The following is a 17,816-nucleotide window of genomic DNA, read 5'->3' on the forward strand; positions in this document are numbered from 1 at the left end:
TAGATTTTTTTTTTTTTTTTTTTTTTACAATAATAATAATCAGGCGTGCAAACAGCCCCGAGGTGAAAAGGGTGACAACATGCTGGTTTTTTTCGGGTCAGGTGTCACACTATTGCCCTATTTGGATTCAAAACGGCTAGTGGAAGCTGAATTGCTACAAGTTTGCATGTCTGAATAGCAAAACAGAAATATTTGTTTGCTTTTTTTTCTCCCCCATATGATTTTCATAATAAAAAAAGTGCGAATCGTATCGAAGTTGTGTGCCCAATATCGTATCGTATTGTTTCATGAAATTAGTGTATCGGCACACCCCTAGTGTGATGTGTGTGTGTGTGTATATATATATAATATCATTATAATATATAATATATATATACCGTATATCTAGGTGTGCCCTGGGATCTTTTGGCTATGCCAGGTGTGCCTTGGCACAAAAAAGGTTGATATACACTGTTGTAGTTGATTTGATGCTGGATGTCGGATGTTTTTGCCTTGCTGGAAATGTATAATTTCAGCAATATTTTGATTTACATTATTCTATTTTAACGATAACAACAAAGCAGGTGAGCACAATACGCCATAGTGACAGCATGGGGTCAAAGAAAAATCATCATGGTCATTGGTTGGCAATATGCTATCTAGCAACACCTTTTTGTTTTCATGGGCTAATAATGGAGGGTTGACTTCTGCTTTTCTGCTGATAAGGTACACAGTTGTGGTGTTACATCAACACATTTGTGAGTTACAGAATTTGCATGCCCTCTACAATATTCATTTGCTCATGGAGACTTAATTGTCTCCGCCAGGCCGAAAGGCATGGCGAGAGAGTATGTTTTTCACCCTGTCCGTCCGTCCGTGTGTGTTTGTGTCCGTGTGTGTGTCCGTCTGTGAACAGCTAATCTCCGACGCCGTTGGCTTGATCGCAGCGAAACTGTGCACACACACTCCCTGGATGCCAATTCAGAACTTTTGCGCCAAATCTTTCACATGGGCCTGTTATAGCGCCACCAGGAGGCCGCTTTTTCCAAAACAAATTATTTGACATTACTACTACAGATTTTGTCCAAACATCACGCAAATCGGTACAAAGTATCTCTATACTCATTAAACGAAACCGGTATATCAGATTTTTCATATTCCATCCTGATTGGCTAAAAATGGCTTTCAAAGTTGCTCCGTTTTGAACAAAATACCTCAAATCAAGATCACAGCATGCAATTTCCCTGAAATTATGCATGCGCATTCCCACTATGCCGAGGAAGAAATGCCACTTCAAATTTTTCAAATCAACCTCATGGTGGCGCTATAACAGGCCGATTCATGTTTTACCTATAACTGCACCGATCTGTATAAAACTTTGTATGCGCACTCCCTAGAGGCCAAGGAAAAACCTTTGCCCTGCATTTTTCACATCTGCCTTTTATAGCGCCACCAAGAGGCTGACATATGTAAAACATATTTTTTTTTATATTACGCCTTCCCATTTTATCCAAATTTCACGCAAATCAGTACACATGATCTCTATAGTCATGTGATCAAGACGGATCTGTTAGATTTTTCATATTCCATCCTGATTGGCTAGGATTAACATCTAAAGTTTGCAGTAGTGGCTTGTTTTGAACAAAATGCCGCAAATCATGAACCCAGCGCCTGATTGCGGTGAAACTTTCCACGCACATCCACACTATGTTGAGGAACAAATGCCACCCTTTTAATATTGGCCTGTTGTAGCGCCACCAGCAGGGTAAAATTTTTAGCACAAAATGCCTCAAATCATGAATGCAGTGTCCGATTGCCGTGCACGTCCTAGGAAGAAATGGCACCCTTTTCACATTGGCCTATTATAGTGCCACCAGGAGGCCAAAATAACCTACCTGACCTGGCGGAGACCTGTGCTCCGAGGAGCACTTTTTCATGTTTTTTTATGTACCCAGCTTTTCATCAACTGGGATTTTATATATTGTTCTTTAGATTGTGTGGAGACAGTTCGGTGCAGATTGCTAAAAAATCGTAGGAGTTGGGATTTTACTTAGTTCCTCGCTAACACATAACTTGATATACTGTTGATATGCACAGTAAGGTTATGGTTGAATTAAGGCCAATGCTCAGATACTCACCTCTTTGAATGTCTGTATTTCTCACCTTTACCAACAACAGGGTGTTGTCATATTGTTAAAAGAAAAAAATAATACATTTCCTGGAAATGCATTGTTGCTACCTTGTAAGGAAAGTGAAAAAATAATACAATCACTTGGTGCTTTTGGTGAAGAAAATAGCTCTCAGTAACATACAACATTTTGTATTCATGGATACTTGTGACTTTCACCCCACTCCATTTCAAAGACAAATACTTTTGATTCTATATTTCTCGGTAGGCAAAAAGTGCATTATTATTAAGTGAATTAACCACTTAAGCCCTATTTCAAATATAGTGAAAATAGCAGATCTACAAGCTCGCATTGCATCGTGACGCGTTGTGACTGTGGGCTTTAGATCTGCTATTTTCGCTATTGAAAAGTTCTGGAAAATTGTTTTATTTGTTAGGGAAAATGTTTCAATTTCAATACAGCAATGCATTGATATTAAAAAGAAAATGTAATTTGTACTTCTGAAAGCATGTACTTTTGAATAGTGAAGTATTTTTAAAAGGAAGAACTCTAGCACTTTAAATCAAGTACAAATTTGACTGAGCAACTTTCACTTGTAGTTGAGCTTTTTACTAAACTAAATGTAGCTGGGGAAAGTTGTTAACCAGTTCCTCAAATCTGTCAGATTTTTTAAATAGGCAATACATTTTAGAGTGTTTCCTACAGCTTCTCTCCCCGTCACGTAGGGAGCTGCAAACTTCAAGTACAGGCTGCTAGCACGGACATAACATAAGAGATGTCTTAATTACTACTTTGATGAGCTGTTGTTCCTTGTTTTTGCTCAGTGTTCCAAGCTGTATTTGGTTTTAACATTGATCCTGTCGTTTGGAAATCCTTGAGTTCACCTGGTGATGGATTTGGATACAAGGTGGTTCAAAGACAATCAAGGTAAATAAAGACGGAGCATGGATTTGTGTGACTGAACACAAGTCTAAAACACTGACATGCTTGTCATCTTTTTCCTTTTACCCATCACGCTAATTCCTCCCCATGATAGAACAGTCATTAATTGGCACTGGATAAGTTTCAGAAAATGTAATTTCTGGATGTATTCAATATTTTGTTAACACATTTCAGGTCACGGATTGCTCCCTTTAGCATACTGGTCAGTGCACCCCTTTCACAAGACAGTAGCGGACAAATATTTAAGTGTTCTACAGAGTCATGCAGCCCCATGTCTATTAAAGGTAGGCAACATAAACATCAACATAAAAAGTTAATTAAAAATGATATGCCATTTTTTGAGAAACTGAATAATCATTACATGACCGTAATTCGTTCATTATTTTGTACAAATGGTCTCATCCGCAATTGTGATTTAAAGGTACCTATAAACAACTTCAGTTTCTTGACAGTTTAACCAAGTAACGTGATTTGTGATTATTTAGTTTGCATTAACTCATTCATAAGGGGCAGTATCACTTTTTTCAAGTGGTGACTACATTATTTTAGAACAAGACCTCTATAATAACAATATTGGATATGTATTAATGCAAGAAGTATTTAGAGTAATCCTGACATAATAAGATGATGGCAGACTACTCAGAAATAGATACTGAATGTTTGACTGACGATGTAACAGAGAAGGGACTTCATTTGTGACTATTATTTTAATCTGTACATTTATATTTTCATCTTCCTTATGCTATGTTTAATACAGTGCCAGATTTTGCAGTCAACATGTCCCTTGGCTTGACAATGACAAATGACCCTACCACAGGAAAGACAATTGTGAGTTCATTAACTGCAGTTATATTAAATGTAAATACGAAAGAGTCTTATGTACTTGGTTTGTTTTGTCAATAAAACGTTCTGGGATAATGGTTATAAGTAAAAAACTATTCCTAATCATCTACAGTAAGTGTAACTCTCTCTCTCTCTCTCTCTCTCTCTCTCTCTCTCTCTCTCTCTCTCTCTCTCTCTCTCTCTCTCTCTCTCTCATATATATATATATTTGCATTTGTCCCTGTGACAGTGTAACTTCTCCACAAAACAAAACTATTGTACATTGAGTTCAGATATTCTGTTCTCCCATTCCAGGCATGTGGTCCAACCATTCCAAGAGAGTGCACAACTATCACCACATACAACGGTGTATGCTTAGAGATAAGTGCAGATGACAGGGTTGGATCATCTGTGCCATCATCTCTTGAAGGTAAATACTGTATGTTGATTTAAATAAAAGTACTGACACACACACACACACACACACACACACACACACACACACACACACACACACACACACACACACACACACACACACACACACACACACACACACACACACACACACACACACACACACACACACATGTTGTGCCTCAGCCTTAAACGGCCAGTCCGGTGCGTCACAAGGGTAGGGACAGACTAAAAGTCAACTTTTTACTTGCACCTAAATAATAAAAGGCTTAAATTGTCTGTGTTGCTCCAGCGTTCATCTCTTCTGCATCTTATAATGAGCATTAGTGAGGACAAAGTATGTGAAGATAAGGTTGAGAGTGGGTGAAGTGGTCCTTTAATAAAATACTGTAATATTAATATTATGTAAAGGTTGCAGAGAAACAGCAGAGTACAACAAACAAAAGATGACTACTATGCCCTTATTCTTTTCTTCTTATCTTTTAACAGAGTGTCCTGCAGGGGAGGCAGCAGATATTGCATTCTTACTGGATGGCTCAGGCAGTGTTTCCTCCTCTGATTTCACACAAATGAAGACTTTTGTTAAAAGTGTGATTAACTCGCTAATGACAAAAACTACACTCCTACAGGTGAGACTTGGTCAAGTAAAATTACAACTTACTAACTAGACCATACCTGGTGAAGTGCGCAGGCGAAAGTAATTGCAAAGCGTGGGGTTATTGCGTGTCATGTCGCGCGTCCCCGTCCCCCCCCCCCGCGCGCGCGTCCCGTCGCGCCAGTCACATGAAATTACAAAGTCACATGAAATTAATTGTGCGCCAAAAAAAACAAAACAACTACAATGTGATAACTACAAGAGTTATACATAAAAACTCAGTGTTAGACGAACGTCTATCAGACGTTTGAGAACAAAACTAAACTAAACTAAACTAAACTAAGCTAAACTAAACTAAACTAAACTAAACTAAACTAAACTAAACTAAACTAAACTAAACTAAACTAAACTAAACTAAACTAAACTAAAGTAACTGTGAATTCAATCTTTTTCTATTGTACCTGTGTTTGCAGTTTGCAGTTGCCCAGTACTCTGAAAACCCCTACATCCACAATTATTTTGACAATTTTGCCACCTCAGGATCTTGGCAATCTGAAATTGATCGTATTAGTCAAAAATATGGACGGACGTTTACAGCTAAAGCAATTCAACATGTTGTGTAAGTACCCTTATATTGACAACATACCACAAATGTCGAGCATTTTATGACAAGAGTTTAGCATGAACGTTTTTATTTTATTTTATTCCGACAGCCAAGGTGTTTTTTCAAGAAGTAGAGGATCCAGACCAAATGTGAACAAGTTCCTGATAGTCATTACTGATGGAGCGTCTAATGACAGAGAAGACTTATCAAATGCTGCTTCCCTAGCTGCAAGGGAAGGCATTGTTCGATTTGCCATTGGGGTAAGTTGTCCTACACATCATTTAAAAATGTATGTACTAAAAGGGGGGGGGGGAAATGATAATGAAAACCAGAAATTAATTCTAATTTCCACATACCTGTACAGCTTATACCACAGAGAGTACAGGCCACTGAGGCAGCTATTAGCAGAGCCAGAGGGCCTTAAACCACAGTGGCTAAGAATGTAGCCAGACAGACATTAGTATCTACTGATACTAAAGTCTGGAATATAGAATTCCATATAGAAAATACTTTTCCATTCAAGATTCTAGAGGTTTTATTTGTTCCATGCTCAAACAGTTAAATGCTGGTGTGGCAGGCTCCACCAGACTGAGCTAACAATGTCCAACATGACTAAAACAAGGTATCACCCAAATAGGCAATAAGGGTTATAATATAAGTGTACTAAGTAGTAATAAGTAATAAAGTATGTAAAGTGCAAAAAAAACTGTGTGTGCCATAAAAGGAAGAACAGCACCATACTGTAGATAGGCATTGGCTTAGAGAGAATGGCATTAGCATATAATACACTGTATAATAGCAACACTGTGCTTTAGTGTCAAACACAGCAAAGAAGTATTCAATCTATAAGGGGCCTCTGTGATGTGATTACTTAATACGAATATGATGCTTATATGTGTTGTAGTAGGTGACTGTGTGTGCACATAAATAGAAGTAGGACGCTTATTACTTGTATCTATGGTCTGGACACACTCAATACAAATGACTTTGCATCAAATACTTCTAGTTGTATCAAATATTGGCAGTTTGTTGTAGATTTAGGATTAATATTGGTCATAGGACATTACACTACAAAAACCTACATTAAGTGATTAACAGGAATTATTAATAGTAGCCTCACTACTCAGGATTCACTGTGATTACTATTTAGTTTCAGGACATGCTCAGTTTTGAATCTACAATATCAATGTTGAGATGAGCAAAGAATTATAAACCAATTACTTATAAACAATAACATTGTCATTGAAACATTGCAAACACTGTTTTTGGTATCCTTAGGTTGGAAGTGCTTTTAATGATTATAAGGCAAAATTAGAGTTGGACACCATTGCAACCGATCCGTCAAAAAACGTGTTTCGAGTGACCAACTTTCAAGCTCTTGATGGAATCAAGGAGGCTTTGCAGAACAGCATCTTTTCAATTGAAGGTACTTTATAGTTCCAAAGTCCAAACAAAATCTGTCTTAGCAAGGAAATCCGTTTTTTTCCCCCATTCATAATTGAGTAGTGAGATATTTCTTGTTGATTTATTTTGTCTTTACAGGATCTCAGACAAGCGGTGGCTCATTGAAACTGGAAATGGCTCAAGAGGGATTCAGTGCTGCTTATGTACCTGGGGTAATCAAAAACATTTGTTTAGTTTTTGGGCGGTGTAGCCGCCCCTATAAGTGGGGTTGGGACACCCCTTCCCACTAGTTTCCTGCACTGTGATTGGCCCATTAGTACACCCCTAGCTGTACTGTGATTGACTGACTCTATTGGCTGACTCTATTCAGCACTGTGATTGGCTAGTGAGACACATGATGACATTAATAACCTATAAATAGGACTATGGACTTCAAAAAATATTTTTTTTAAAGTGAGCTTCCATCACTGTGATGACCACTGTGATGACCACACCGCCCACTTCACACTGGGTGTGATTTTTTCTACACACAGAATCCTATTCTTGGTCATGTGAATTGGTATGAGGGGTACTCAGCATATGGGAAAATAAAAAACTTCTGGAGGTGAATGACAAGTTTTTTGTTAAACCCGAAATACACATGGACAAAACATAATCTTCGCCTCCCGGCCTGGCAGAGATAATTACATGCTGATGGATGGATGGATGGATGGATGGATGGATGGATGGATGGATGGATGGATGGATGGATGGATGGATGGATGGATGGATGGATCGATGGGTGGGTGGGTGGGTAGGTTGGTAGGTAGGTAGGTAGGCAGGCAGGCAGGCTTTTATTTATCCTGAGGGAAATTCACTGGATCATGCTTCTATAGTGCAGTTCTTTCATTACCAGTATTTACATCTCACCTCAGGCTCCATTATGCAGCCTGTATTAGTAATTGCATGCTGCTATTCTCACATTTTAGGATAGTTTTAACAAAGTATATTAGGCCCATGCCATTTTGCAGCCTGTGATATTACAATTCTGAAGGAGCTAAGGCACAACCTGCGATATTAGTGGCAACCCTAACAAAAAATATGGAAGAAATTGTTCCACAAAAACGTAATTTCATTTTATTATACTTATACTAGGGAGGATTCCAGATGGCAGCTGTTGGTGCCTTCCAATGGAGAGGAAGCTACCAGGAAATATCAAAACGAGGCCAGAGGGAAAACTTCAAGGAGCTTACAGATATGGATCCAGACAGTTATCTTGGTGAGAAAGTAAATTAACTTCTTATTATATTGTATGCTGTTACCACCAAGTATAGAAATGCCTGTATCTAAATAATGAAAGACTTCTATCCATTTGGACATCATTGTTTAGTGACTGTAGTGTAGTCCAATGTATTCTGACACACCACAGTTTGTTTTTCTTGGTAAGAAGGTCATGTGATAATAAGCATTAGCAACACCTACATGCACCGTAAGCATCATTAATTATTTAAAAAATCTCAACGTAGTACTCAATGTTTACTCAGTGCTGTTTTCTCCTAGGTTACTCCATGGCAATTGCAAACACAATAAGTGGCATTCTCACCATTGTCGGTGCTCCAAGATATAAACACATGGGGATGGTAATGGTGTTCTCCTCCAGCAAAACCTCCCAAAAGATTGACCCTTCAACAGATCCACAGGTTTGTGCCCCAAATATTATTCACAAAACATGAAGGAAAATATATATTTTAGTAATAAATGTAATTATGCCTCCTTTGAATGATGATTTTTGTCTTTCTCAGTTTCAGATTGGAGCATATTTTGGGGGAGAGGTTTGTACCTTGGATGTGGATCGTGATCAAATGGGATACACTGACATAATCCTCATATCTGCTCCTTCATTCACGGAGAAGGATCGAGAGGGCAGGGTTTACGTCTGTAGCCTTACTCACGAGGTAAAGAATGATGACTTTCTGTCATCAAATGCATACATTTGACCTCAGGTATGAGAATTCAAATGATGAATCTCGATTCCTGTTTTTCTGTTTTCCCACCAGAGAGTTGATTGTCTATCCGATAGTCAAACAGTGTTGAAAGGTGTTTCAGGAGAAAGAGGAAGGTTTGGTTCCTCTCTTGCTCCACTGCCTGATCTCAACAGTGATGGATTCAATGATTTGGCTGTGGGAGCACCACTAGAGAATGATGGTCAAGGAAGTATTTATATTTTCCATGGTGATGGAAGAAAAACAGTCAATCCCATGTACTCACAGGTGTGTGAGAGTCAATACAGGATTCATGCAACGTTTTGTATTTTCTGGACAGGTGCAAACCTTGTAACCCATGCATTATAACTTGATCTCCGAAAACATTCTCTTACTTTTTTTTCTCATCTAGAGAATCCCTGGCTCTGATGTCCAGCCTGGACTGCGGTTCTTTGGTCTGTCTATTAGCCAGTCTTCTTTTGACCTCAGTGGAGACAGCCTGACTGACTTGGCAGTGGGTTCAAAGGGTGCTGTTCTCCTACTCAGGTAAATATAAAGAATGGTGTAATTCTATCCCTGGTGTTATTCTGGTCTTCTATACCTCTACCTCAAGACATCAAACCCTTTTACACCTATTGCTTGAGCCTGTTTCTAACACATCTAAAAACTTCTGCATACAGAAGGCACTAAAAAGGGCCTTTCATCCAAAAAAATGTTTTACTTGATCTGAAAGGAAAACATGTGACACCATTTCACCATTAGTGCCATCAGAATATGTTACCAGACTATATCATTAACTCATTAGAGTTAATGATATAATAAATAAAAAGCGAAAAGAACAGTGAAAAGCGTCGGTAGCACTCGCTTGTGAAGTGCAAATTTGCAGCTGCAAAGAGCTGAGCTCAATTGGCAGAGCTGTTGTGGCTGGGTCACTACATCACCTCACACGAGAACCTCCTCCATGTCTTCCCGACAACTCCAGATGTAATGATTCAGACCCGAGCTGGGATAAAACCCCAGCCTCCCACTCAGCAAACCGACGCACAACCCACGCCAATAGAGCTGAGCTTGATTGGCAGAGCTGTTGTGGTCGGGTCTTGTCTGGGGCACTATGCATTAAACTGTGGGTACACCAGGGAGTTTTAGGGGGCGGGTCCGGGAAACACATATGCAGTCAGATATTTCTTTCTCCCATTCTGTTTGCATTGCATTACAGAGAAATTGTTGACTGTCTGGCACTTACTTTTAGCAAACAATGGCTGCACATAATATGAAAGAAATAAAGAAACCCTTTTAAATATGTCAGTTTGTCATACTGTATTTATTTTAGATTCTTGCACCAAGGTACACTTGTAAATTTTGCACTATTGCCCTTTCCCTCACTAAGTAAATGAGAGTAAAGGAAGAGGTGATTCCAGTGATTCTGTCCATTTCCAGAGGTGATTCCAGTGATTCTGTCCATTTCCAGATCTAAGCCAATAGTAATGGTGGAAGCACAGGTGACATTCATCCCAGCTCAGATCCCCACCAACAACCAAGACTGCAATTCTCCTTTGAACAACACAGCTAAAGTCTGCTTCACTATGACTCGCCACTCAGGTTTAAAAAATATTTTTCTAAGTCTATACACCACAGAGCCATTTTAGCATTTAAAATACTTTTCTGTTGGGAGTAACTTTTTAATGAAAGTCTAAACTGTTCCAGCTCAAGCGCGGATTAATTATACGTTGACGCTGGATTCAACCCGCAAAACTCCAAACAACCGTGCTTACATCGAGACACCAAAGCAACGAGAGCTGTTCAACTCTTTTACCCTTGACATGGCAAAGCCACACTGCTTTTCACATATATTTGATATTGAGGTAGGTTGGTAATCTAAATAAGCAGAAATTAGAGAAATATTTTTTTATATGAAGGCTGGACTACTGTATGAATCTTTTCATAATAATGCCCTCTCATTGCAGGCTTGTCCAGAGGATGCTAAGAATGAACTGTCTAATGAACTTAGATTCACCTTTGAAGGTGTTCCATCTTCAGACAACCTCAGTCCAAGCCTTGAGGAGCAAGCTCAGACAACCACCTATCATCCTGTAAGTCTGTCTGTCTGTCTGTCTGTCTGTCTGTCTGTCTGTCTGTCTGTCTGTCTGTCTGTCTGTCTGTCTGTCTGTCTGTCTGTCTGTCTGTCTGTCTGTCTGTCTGTCTGTCTGTCTGTCTGTCTGTCTGTCTGTCTGTGTCATGGGTCCAAAAATGTACTCTAGAATGCAATGGTAATTATTTTTATTTAGAGTTTGAGAGAGGATAGAGATTGCAGATTAGCCAGAATGATTGCCATTGGAATAATCGGTATATAGCCTTCTGTAGCTAGTTTTATGGATTTCCAGTTCAGAGTAAATGTATGTTCAAACAGCTTGTAAGACCATCATGTCATTATTGCTGTTTGAAAGAAAATGTGATTAACACGTTTGAATTCATCCCTTGTACAACAGTTAGGGTTTGAAATCAACTGTGGCACTGATGACCGCTGTACTGACAACCTCAAAGTTGATTTCAACTTTACCAGGTGAGACATAATGCACACATGTCCTCTAAGAGTGTGGTTACTTTGTTGATGAACCAGTGCCATTTCTTACCCCTATAAAAAGTTTGAATAAATATGGAAAGTCTACAGCCTTGAGTTGTGGCCCTTAACTCTTTCAGTGCCATGCTTATTTATGGAATTTTGGTTCTGAGTGCCACAGCAAAATTCATTGTAAAAAAAAAGTGCTTAGGAGCCGAGATACAGCCTGTTTCAGTAAAAAATTAAAGAAGAAGTGAATGGAGCAGCAAATCTTCAAATAATCATATCTTGGGTTCTGAACGCCACATGACGTCTTCGACGTCATGTGGCACACGGGGCGTCAGGCCTCGTGACGTCTTTGACGTCATGTGGCACAGAGGTAAAACTGATTTTGTGGGCTTGCTTGTCTGTCAAGTCATATGTCACATTTAGTTATAAAGAACATTTAAAAATAACTCCTTTACCACAATGCTGTTCAAAGTTTGCATATTCAAACGATTTCTATAGTGCCCCCCTTTGGCCAATTGGAGTAAGATTGGCTTCAGCGCTATTTGGAATGACCCTCTATCATTCCTAAATATGTGACTCTGCATTTATTTAGTTAGGGGCAGAAGAATACTTCTCATAAAACTGCGATATGCATTGGCCCCTGGAGGCTCCATGTTTTCACGTACAAACTTTATTCCAACTGGTTTGAACATATTGGTCCAAAGTCCATGTGTAGAAAGTTTCGTGCAGATTTCTCAAAACTAAACATGTTTTCAGGGGGATTGAAATACTGGCAAATACAAATGAGTTCTTGAGCCTTAAAAGATTTAATGGAGTGATGGGGAGATCAAACAGGGAGGCTGTTCCACAGTCTAGGGGCTGTGACAGCAAAGACCCCTGAACTTATAAGTTTGGGTCAGGGGACAGCTACTGTAGGTCAGTCGACCTAGAGACTTGGAGGTACTATAGAAGGAGGGAATTTGTTTGACCTTTTAGATTGAAATGTGATTCTATAGAGTACTTACTGTATAAAATATGTTACGTAAAATACATCCATTTCCACCAGAAAGTAACATATTTGTCTGTTGTGACTGCTGGGAGGTCAATGTTTACATACTGTACAACCTGAACTGGTCTAGGTCACTGACATTCCTCTTCAATAGCAATCTGATTCCTTAGATGCAGTTTTCAAACATGTATTAGTAATAAATCTTGGGTTGGCCAACAGAGGATGTATTTTGAATTTATTACATGTCAAACCTGAGGAAGGTCCACACGACCGAAACGTTGCATCAATAAAAACTTCTCTTGAACGTGTAAGTGGCAGTGTGTGGGTATATCTCTCCAGATTGATCTCATACTGTTTGTCGCTTACGCACCTGCTCTGAAACTGACTGGGTGTGCGACTGTGCGGAAGTCTTTTTCAATGTCTCATAAAATCTAAGTGAATGGCAAACATGATCTTTCCTCTTTGCCATGATTATTTCTCATACACCTAAGAAGACACAATGTGATAACACTTTTCTTTTCTGTTTTTGCATCAGCTCTACAGAAGTTAAAGTGGGCATAGATGAACTGTTGAACGTAATGGTGTCAGTTGAGAACAGAGAGGAGAACTCGTACAACAGTCGTGTCACCCTCACATACCCTCCTGGGCTCTCATACAGGAAGTTCACCATACAGCAGGTAAGGCTGTTTTTGCCAAGGTAACTTCAACTAACCTCAAGTTCAGCCTTAATAAGTTGTTCTCACTGGTTAAAGAAGATGTGTGATTAACATGCTTTGCGTTTTTTTGTTGTTGTCTTTACCAAGGGAAGAGTGGAATGTAACTCTTTAGACGCTGAGAATGGTTTATCACGGGGGAAGAGTGACTGCACCATTGACAAGCCTATTTTCAAAAGCAATACCAAGGTTCAACTTTTAGATTTCTGACATATCTTCCCCTCTCACATATCTGCAAGGATGGATAAAAATAATTGTCAAAAGTTTTTTTTTTTTTTTGTAGATGAATACAGTAGGCTAAAGTGTTTTAAAGTGCTTTGTCTGATCCATTCCATTCTAGGCTTTTTTCACTGTCTCCTATGGGATAGATATCAACAGTGAACTTGACAGAAATCTGCTGATCACTGCAAATGCCACAAGGTACTGTTGTCTGGTGGAAAACCCTGCACTGTGTGATTGTGTACTTTCTATTATTACATTACTAGGGAATGTTTATCTTCTGTTTCAGTGGAAATGCTGAGCATTCCCAAAAAAGTGAACTTTACCGGTGGAAGGAGATTGATGTGAAGTACAGCATTTTTCTTTCCATTTCCAATCCAAGGTTTGCATTGTTTCTTGTCATTCACACAGTCATTATTTTAAGTTAGTTAAAATTTGTATTGATAGGGAGCAGATTAAAACTTGTCAAGGTTTTATAATGAAGTAAAACAATTCTTGAATAAAAAAAAAGATATATTTCTATGCAGTTCACTCAGCTACACCAATTTTACCTTTGGAAACAATAATCTGCAAACACCACTTCCACAATCAATTACGGTAAAACATCTTATGTAAATATTTGTATGTTCATTTATTCAATTCAGCTTTTAGGTTTGCTGTTGTGACATCAAGCGACATCAAGGAATACTTATTTCTATCATGTCCTATCTCCTCAGGTTTTAAATTCTGTGAGAGCCTTTAATGTTACGGTGGTCATCAAGGTGCCGGTGAGGCTCGGTGATAAAGACATCTGGGTGAATCCTGGTAGTATAAAGGTAACTTACATGGATGGACACTTCAATGCATGTTGGAACTCAAACACACCAACCTTCAAACTGCTCTGTGACAAACTGTTCCGGTTCAATTAGTTAGGGTTATTTGATGTGCTATTGATGTGACTCTAATGTTATATTTTCCATTTGACTAACCAACTTTCAGATTCCAGGCTGCAGCAGATCTAAAGACGAGGAACCTAACTTCCCAGATTTTGTGGATAACATCACGAAAAATTATGAAGTGGTAAATATAGCTATATCAATCAATCAATCAACTTTATTTGTGCAGACTCAGGGGTCCATTAAAACACATAACTTAAAAACACTTTACATATACAAAAATATCACCCCCATGGCATCAGCTATTACAAGAATCATACCAGTGTTTCCAAAAAGACCAATATCTGGTACCACGTAGGCTAGGGTAATTATATACATGTTTGTGTGTGTGTGTGTGTGTGTGTGTGTGTGTGTGTGTGTGTGTGTGTGTGTGTGTGTGTGTGTGTGTGTGTGTGTGTGTGTGTGTGTGTGTGTGTGTGTGTGTGTGTGTGTGTGTGTGTGTCTGTGTCTGTGTGTGTGTGTGTGTGTGTCGTGTGTGTGAATCTGCGTGCTTGTGCTATGAAGATGATATCCAAAGCGCCCTCCCGCTCACAAAACGCAGTATGTGTGGACACAGGCTGTAAATAAAATTCCTTTATAAGTTTGCAGCGTGTGTGTGTAGTGGCGTTCTCTGTGTGGCAGTGGTCGTGGTTCGGCACCATATTATGGTCAGCACTCTGCAGCAGTAACTCCACGCATGCGCAGTTTGATCATCCCATAGCTTGCGGCGCTGTAACCATGGCGCCATCCCATAGCCCGAACTTGGAATCTCCGGTGTTTACACAAAAACTCTAATAAACAGCTTACATTATGGGAAAGTGAAAAACTGGCGTTGTGGTTGTGTGCAAAATGCTAATGGTCAATGCCCGTGTGAAAGTTCAGATCAATTGGTCAAGCCACTGAGGAGAACCGTGTGGGACAGGTTTTGATGATAGCGGTTCCCTTAATTATAGTAGGATATGCTGAAGACATTCCATTTCATAACATTTTGCTTTGAATTTGTCCTTTACTTGCCCATAGGACTGTTCCGTTGCCACGTGTACAGTGTTCAGATGCAACGTGTTCATGGTGAAAGATCAGCGGGACGTTTACAACATCTCTGCCAACCTGAGCTCAGGATGGATAGAGCAGGTAAATATTATGTCTAAAATATGTGGTGTTTACTCAACACTGAACATTACATTTTAGATGTCAATCATTGCTATTTACTGTAGGTAAAGTAAGGGAACTGTAGTGTCAAACTACGTCAAGAATACATTTTACACTGAGTTGAAACAATAAATAATCATTGGTGGTTGAAGATGGTTAAAATGATTTAAAGCATCTCAGATCCTTGGGCAAATTAGAATAATTCCCATGTCTTTCCTCATGGAAAAGACATGGGAAAATTTTGGGTTCGTGCAGGCAGGTTTAATCATTATTATTTCCACTACGTTGGATGGTTGTGAGTGGGTGAATATTAAATTCTGGGTGGTGTCACAGCTGATCAATGCATCACTAATCTACACATTTTAGCCCTTATTGACACTCATTAGGCAGAAATGTGACCAACCATCCTTGATTACCATCATTACAAGCAAACAACCAGTAAAGCCAGTAAAGATCAGAGCTTTGAATTTGAGGAAAATGCTCCTCATCTTCTTCCCTCTTTACTTCTGACCCACAGATTGGTCTCCAGTCAGCCAAATTCCTTTTGATCAGCACAGCCACGTTGGAGTATGACAGAGACCAATACATCTTCTTTTCAACAGAGTCTAAAAACAATCCCCCAGTTCGAAAGGTAACATTCCGTCTATTTGTTCATTTCACTCTTTGGCATTTAGAAGACTTTAAATGTGATGTTGAATGTAATTGTTGTTCTCAGATTATGGCCACAGTAGAGGTGTACACTGAGACAGACCTCACCAACTGGATCATTGGTGGAACTGTGGGAGGACTTGTTCTTTTGGCTTTGATCACTGCTGGCTTATATAAGGTATTACACTGTATATACTGTACGTTATATACACACTATGAGCTTGTATATCTGCTCTCCATTATTTTAGCCAAATTCAAAAATAATGGTTAAAGTGGTTCATATCTAAAATGACACAAATGCTTTCCTGGTTTTAATGGGTTAAAAGGTCTATGGCGGCCGTTCAGATAATTCATGCATAAGCCAGCTATCATGAAGTAATCATGAAATCCTCAGCTCAGTGGCATCCATTTTGTGCGTGCTAGGTAGGCTTTCATGTCAGCCAGTGCTGTAGTTGAGGACCGCAATGGATAAGCCCTCTGGCTTTCTTGTGTTTTCATCCTCGGTGATGCATTGACTGTATGTCGGAAAGTGCTCTGTGCTCTTTTTTATGTCACCAAAGCATCTGACACACAGGATCTGACACAAAATTTGACCTGATTCAATTTATCCCCTGAGCAAGCAGGCAGTCTCTATTAGCTCAATGGTAATGGTAATTGAATTAACTAATCATTTTGTTAATTAGAATAAAATCTAATCATATGGATGTCTGGATTCACATGGGAATATGGTGGTTCCAGTGTGGAATGTGAATGTCTGACTTCCTGTGATCAACCTGTGGTGTCAGTCATGTATGACGCTGTCTTGAAAACTATTACCATATACTTTTCTGTGCACTTTCATGAACCCGAGGATGTTCCCTACAGTTTTTGGTGACACAGGTTTATGCAGCATTAGCAGAGAAATTCCAGCCACATGCTATTTTCCCATTCAATAATTTGTCATTGTTTAATGATGGAGGCTTAATGCTGTGCATTCCTGTATTTATATCAAATTTTCTCCTCATGTGTATGTTGGTGTATCCTACTCTCAGGCTGGGTTTTTCAAGAGTCAGTACAAGCAGATGATTGCTGATCAGGGACAAGGTCCAGAAGATGGTGAAGCACAACCACCAGAGGAACAACAGTGAACATAAGGTCACAGATCAGGGACTCAACCATGTGCAGTAGGGACTGTACTTACTGTATAGTACTTTGTATTGCATTGGATCATTCCACTCTGTTCTATTGTTTATTTCACACTTCCTCATTACATGTTATTGCAGAGAAATCGTATAACAACATGGTATAATGACATTCAAGTACACCAGACAAATAACACATTTGATCAGTACTTACTGTTGGAAAACATTGTGCCATCTACATTTCTTAATGTTTTGATTTTGCTTTATTTTAAGTAACATACTATGCGTTTTCTTTTTCTAATGTATGAAAATGTTTTTCATTATGCCTCAAAGTTATTCTCACAGGTAATATAGAATGCTGTAGTCAAATCAGACTCAACCCTTATGCCACTAAGTTTTAAGCAAAACTAATTCAAGGAATAGTGAAACATGAGCTCATTCATCTTCTTTTCAATTAACCAGAATTAACTGGTTAACACTGTGTGTGTGTCCGTGTGTGTGTGTGTGTGTGTGTGTGTGTGTGTGTGTGTGTGTGTGTGTGTGTGTGTGTGTGTGTGTGTGTGTGTGTGTGTGTGTGTGTGTGTGTGTGTGTGTGTGTGTGTGTGTGTGTGTGTGTGTGTGTGTGTGTGTGTGTCTGCACGCGTG

The 17,816-nt window shown here is 39.2% G+C and overlaps 1 protein-coding gene across 1 annotated transcript; it reads left to right on the forward strand.

Moving 5' to 3' along the window:
* The first annotated feature begins 3,021 nt into the window (after positions 1 to 3,021).
* Positions 3,022 to 17,573, forward strand: LOC308104579 (integrin alpha-M-like). Its single transcript, XM_080455027.1, has 29 exons — positions 3,022 to 3,035; positions 3,225 to 3,334; positions 3,808 to 3,878; positions 4,188 to 4,302; positions 4,779 to 4,918; positions 5,358 to 5,503; positions 5,598 to 5,748; positions 6,767 to 6,914; positions 7,031 to 7,104; positions 8,027 to 8,150; positions 8,432 to 8,571; positions 8,674 to 8,826; positions 8,929 to 9,141; positions 9,266 to 9,399; positions 10,322 to 10,452; positions 10,558 to 10,715; positions 10,818 to 10,943; positions 11,340 to 11,413; positions 12,943 to 13,084; positions 13,211 to 13,309; positions 13,461 to 13,540; positions 13,629 to 13,721; positions 13,867 to 13,936; positions 14,056 to 14,154; positions 14,318 to 14,398; positions 15,274 to 15,384; positions 15,920 to 16,033; positions 16,118 to 16,228; positions 17,082 to 17,573. The coding sequence occupies exons 2-29, from the start codon at positions 3,322 to 3,324 to the stop codon at positions 17,175 to 17,177; spliced, it is 3,207 nt and encodes a 1,068-aa protein (XP_080311153.1). The 5' UTR covers positions 3,022 to 3,035; positions 3,225 to 3,321; the 3' UTR covers positions 17,178 to 17,573.
* Positions 17,574 to 17,816: the final 243 nt, after the last annotated feature.

Source organism: Gymnoscopelus braueri (genome assembly GCF_963280865.1).
Source record: "Gymnoscopelus braueri genome assembly, chromosome: 17".
Lineage (NCBI taxonomy): Eukaryota > Metazoa > Chordata > Actinopteri > Myctophiformes > Myctophidae > Gymnoscopelus > Gymnoscopelus braueri.

Bases quoted from the DNA above. Each gene is read 5' to 3' on its own strand.
- LOC308104579 (XM_080455027.1), top strand. The intron at 7,105-8,026 runs GTAATCAAAAAC...TACTTATACTAG, and splicing joins GTGCTGCTTATGTACCTGGG to GGAGGATTCCAGATGGCAGC. The intron at 10,944-11,339 runs GTAAGTCTGTCT...CTTGTACAACAG, and splicing joins AGACAACCACCTATCATCCT to TTAGGGTTTGAAATCAACTG.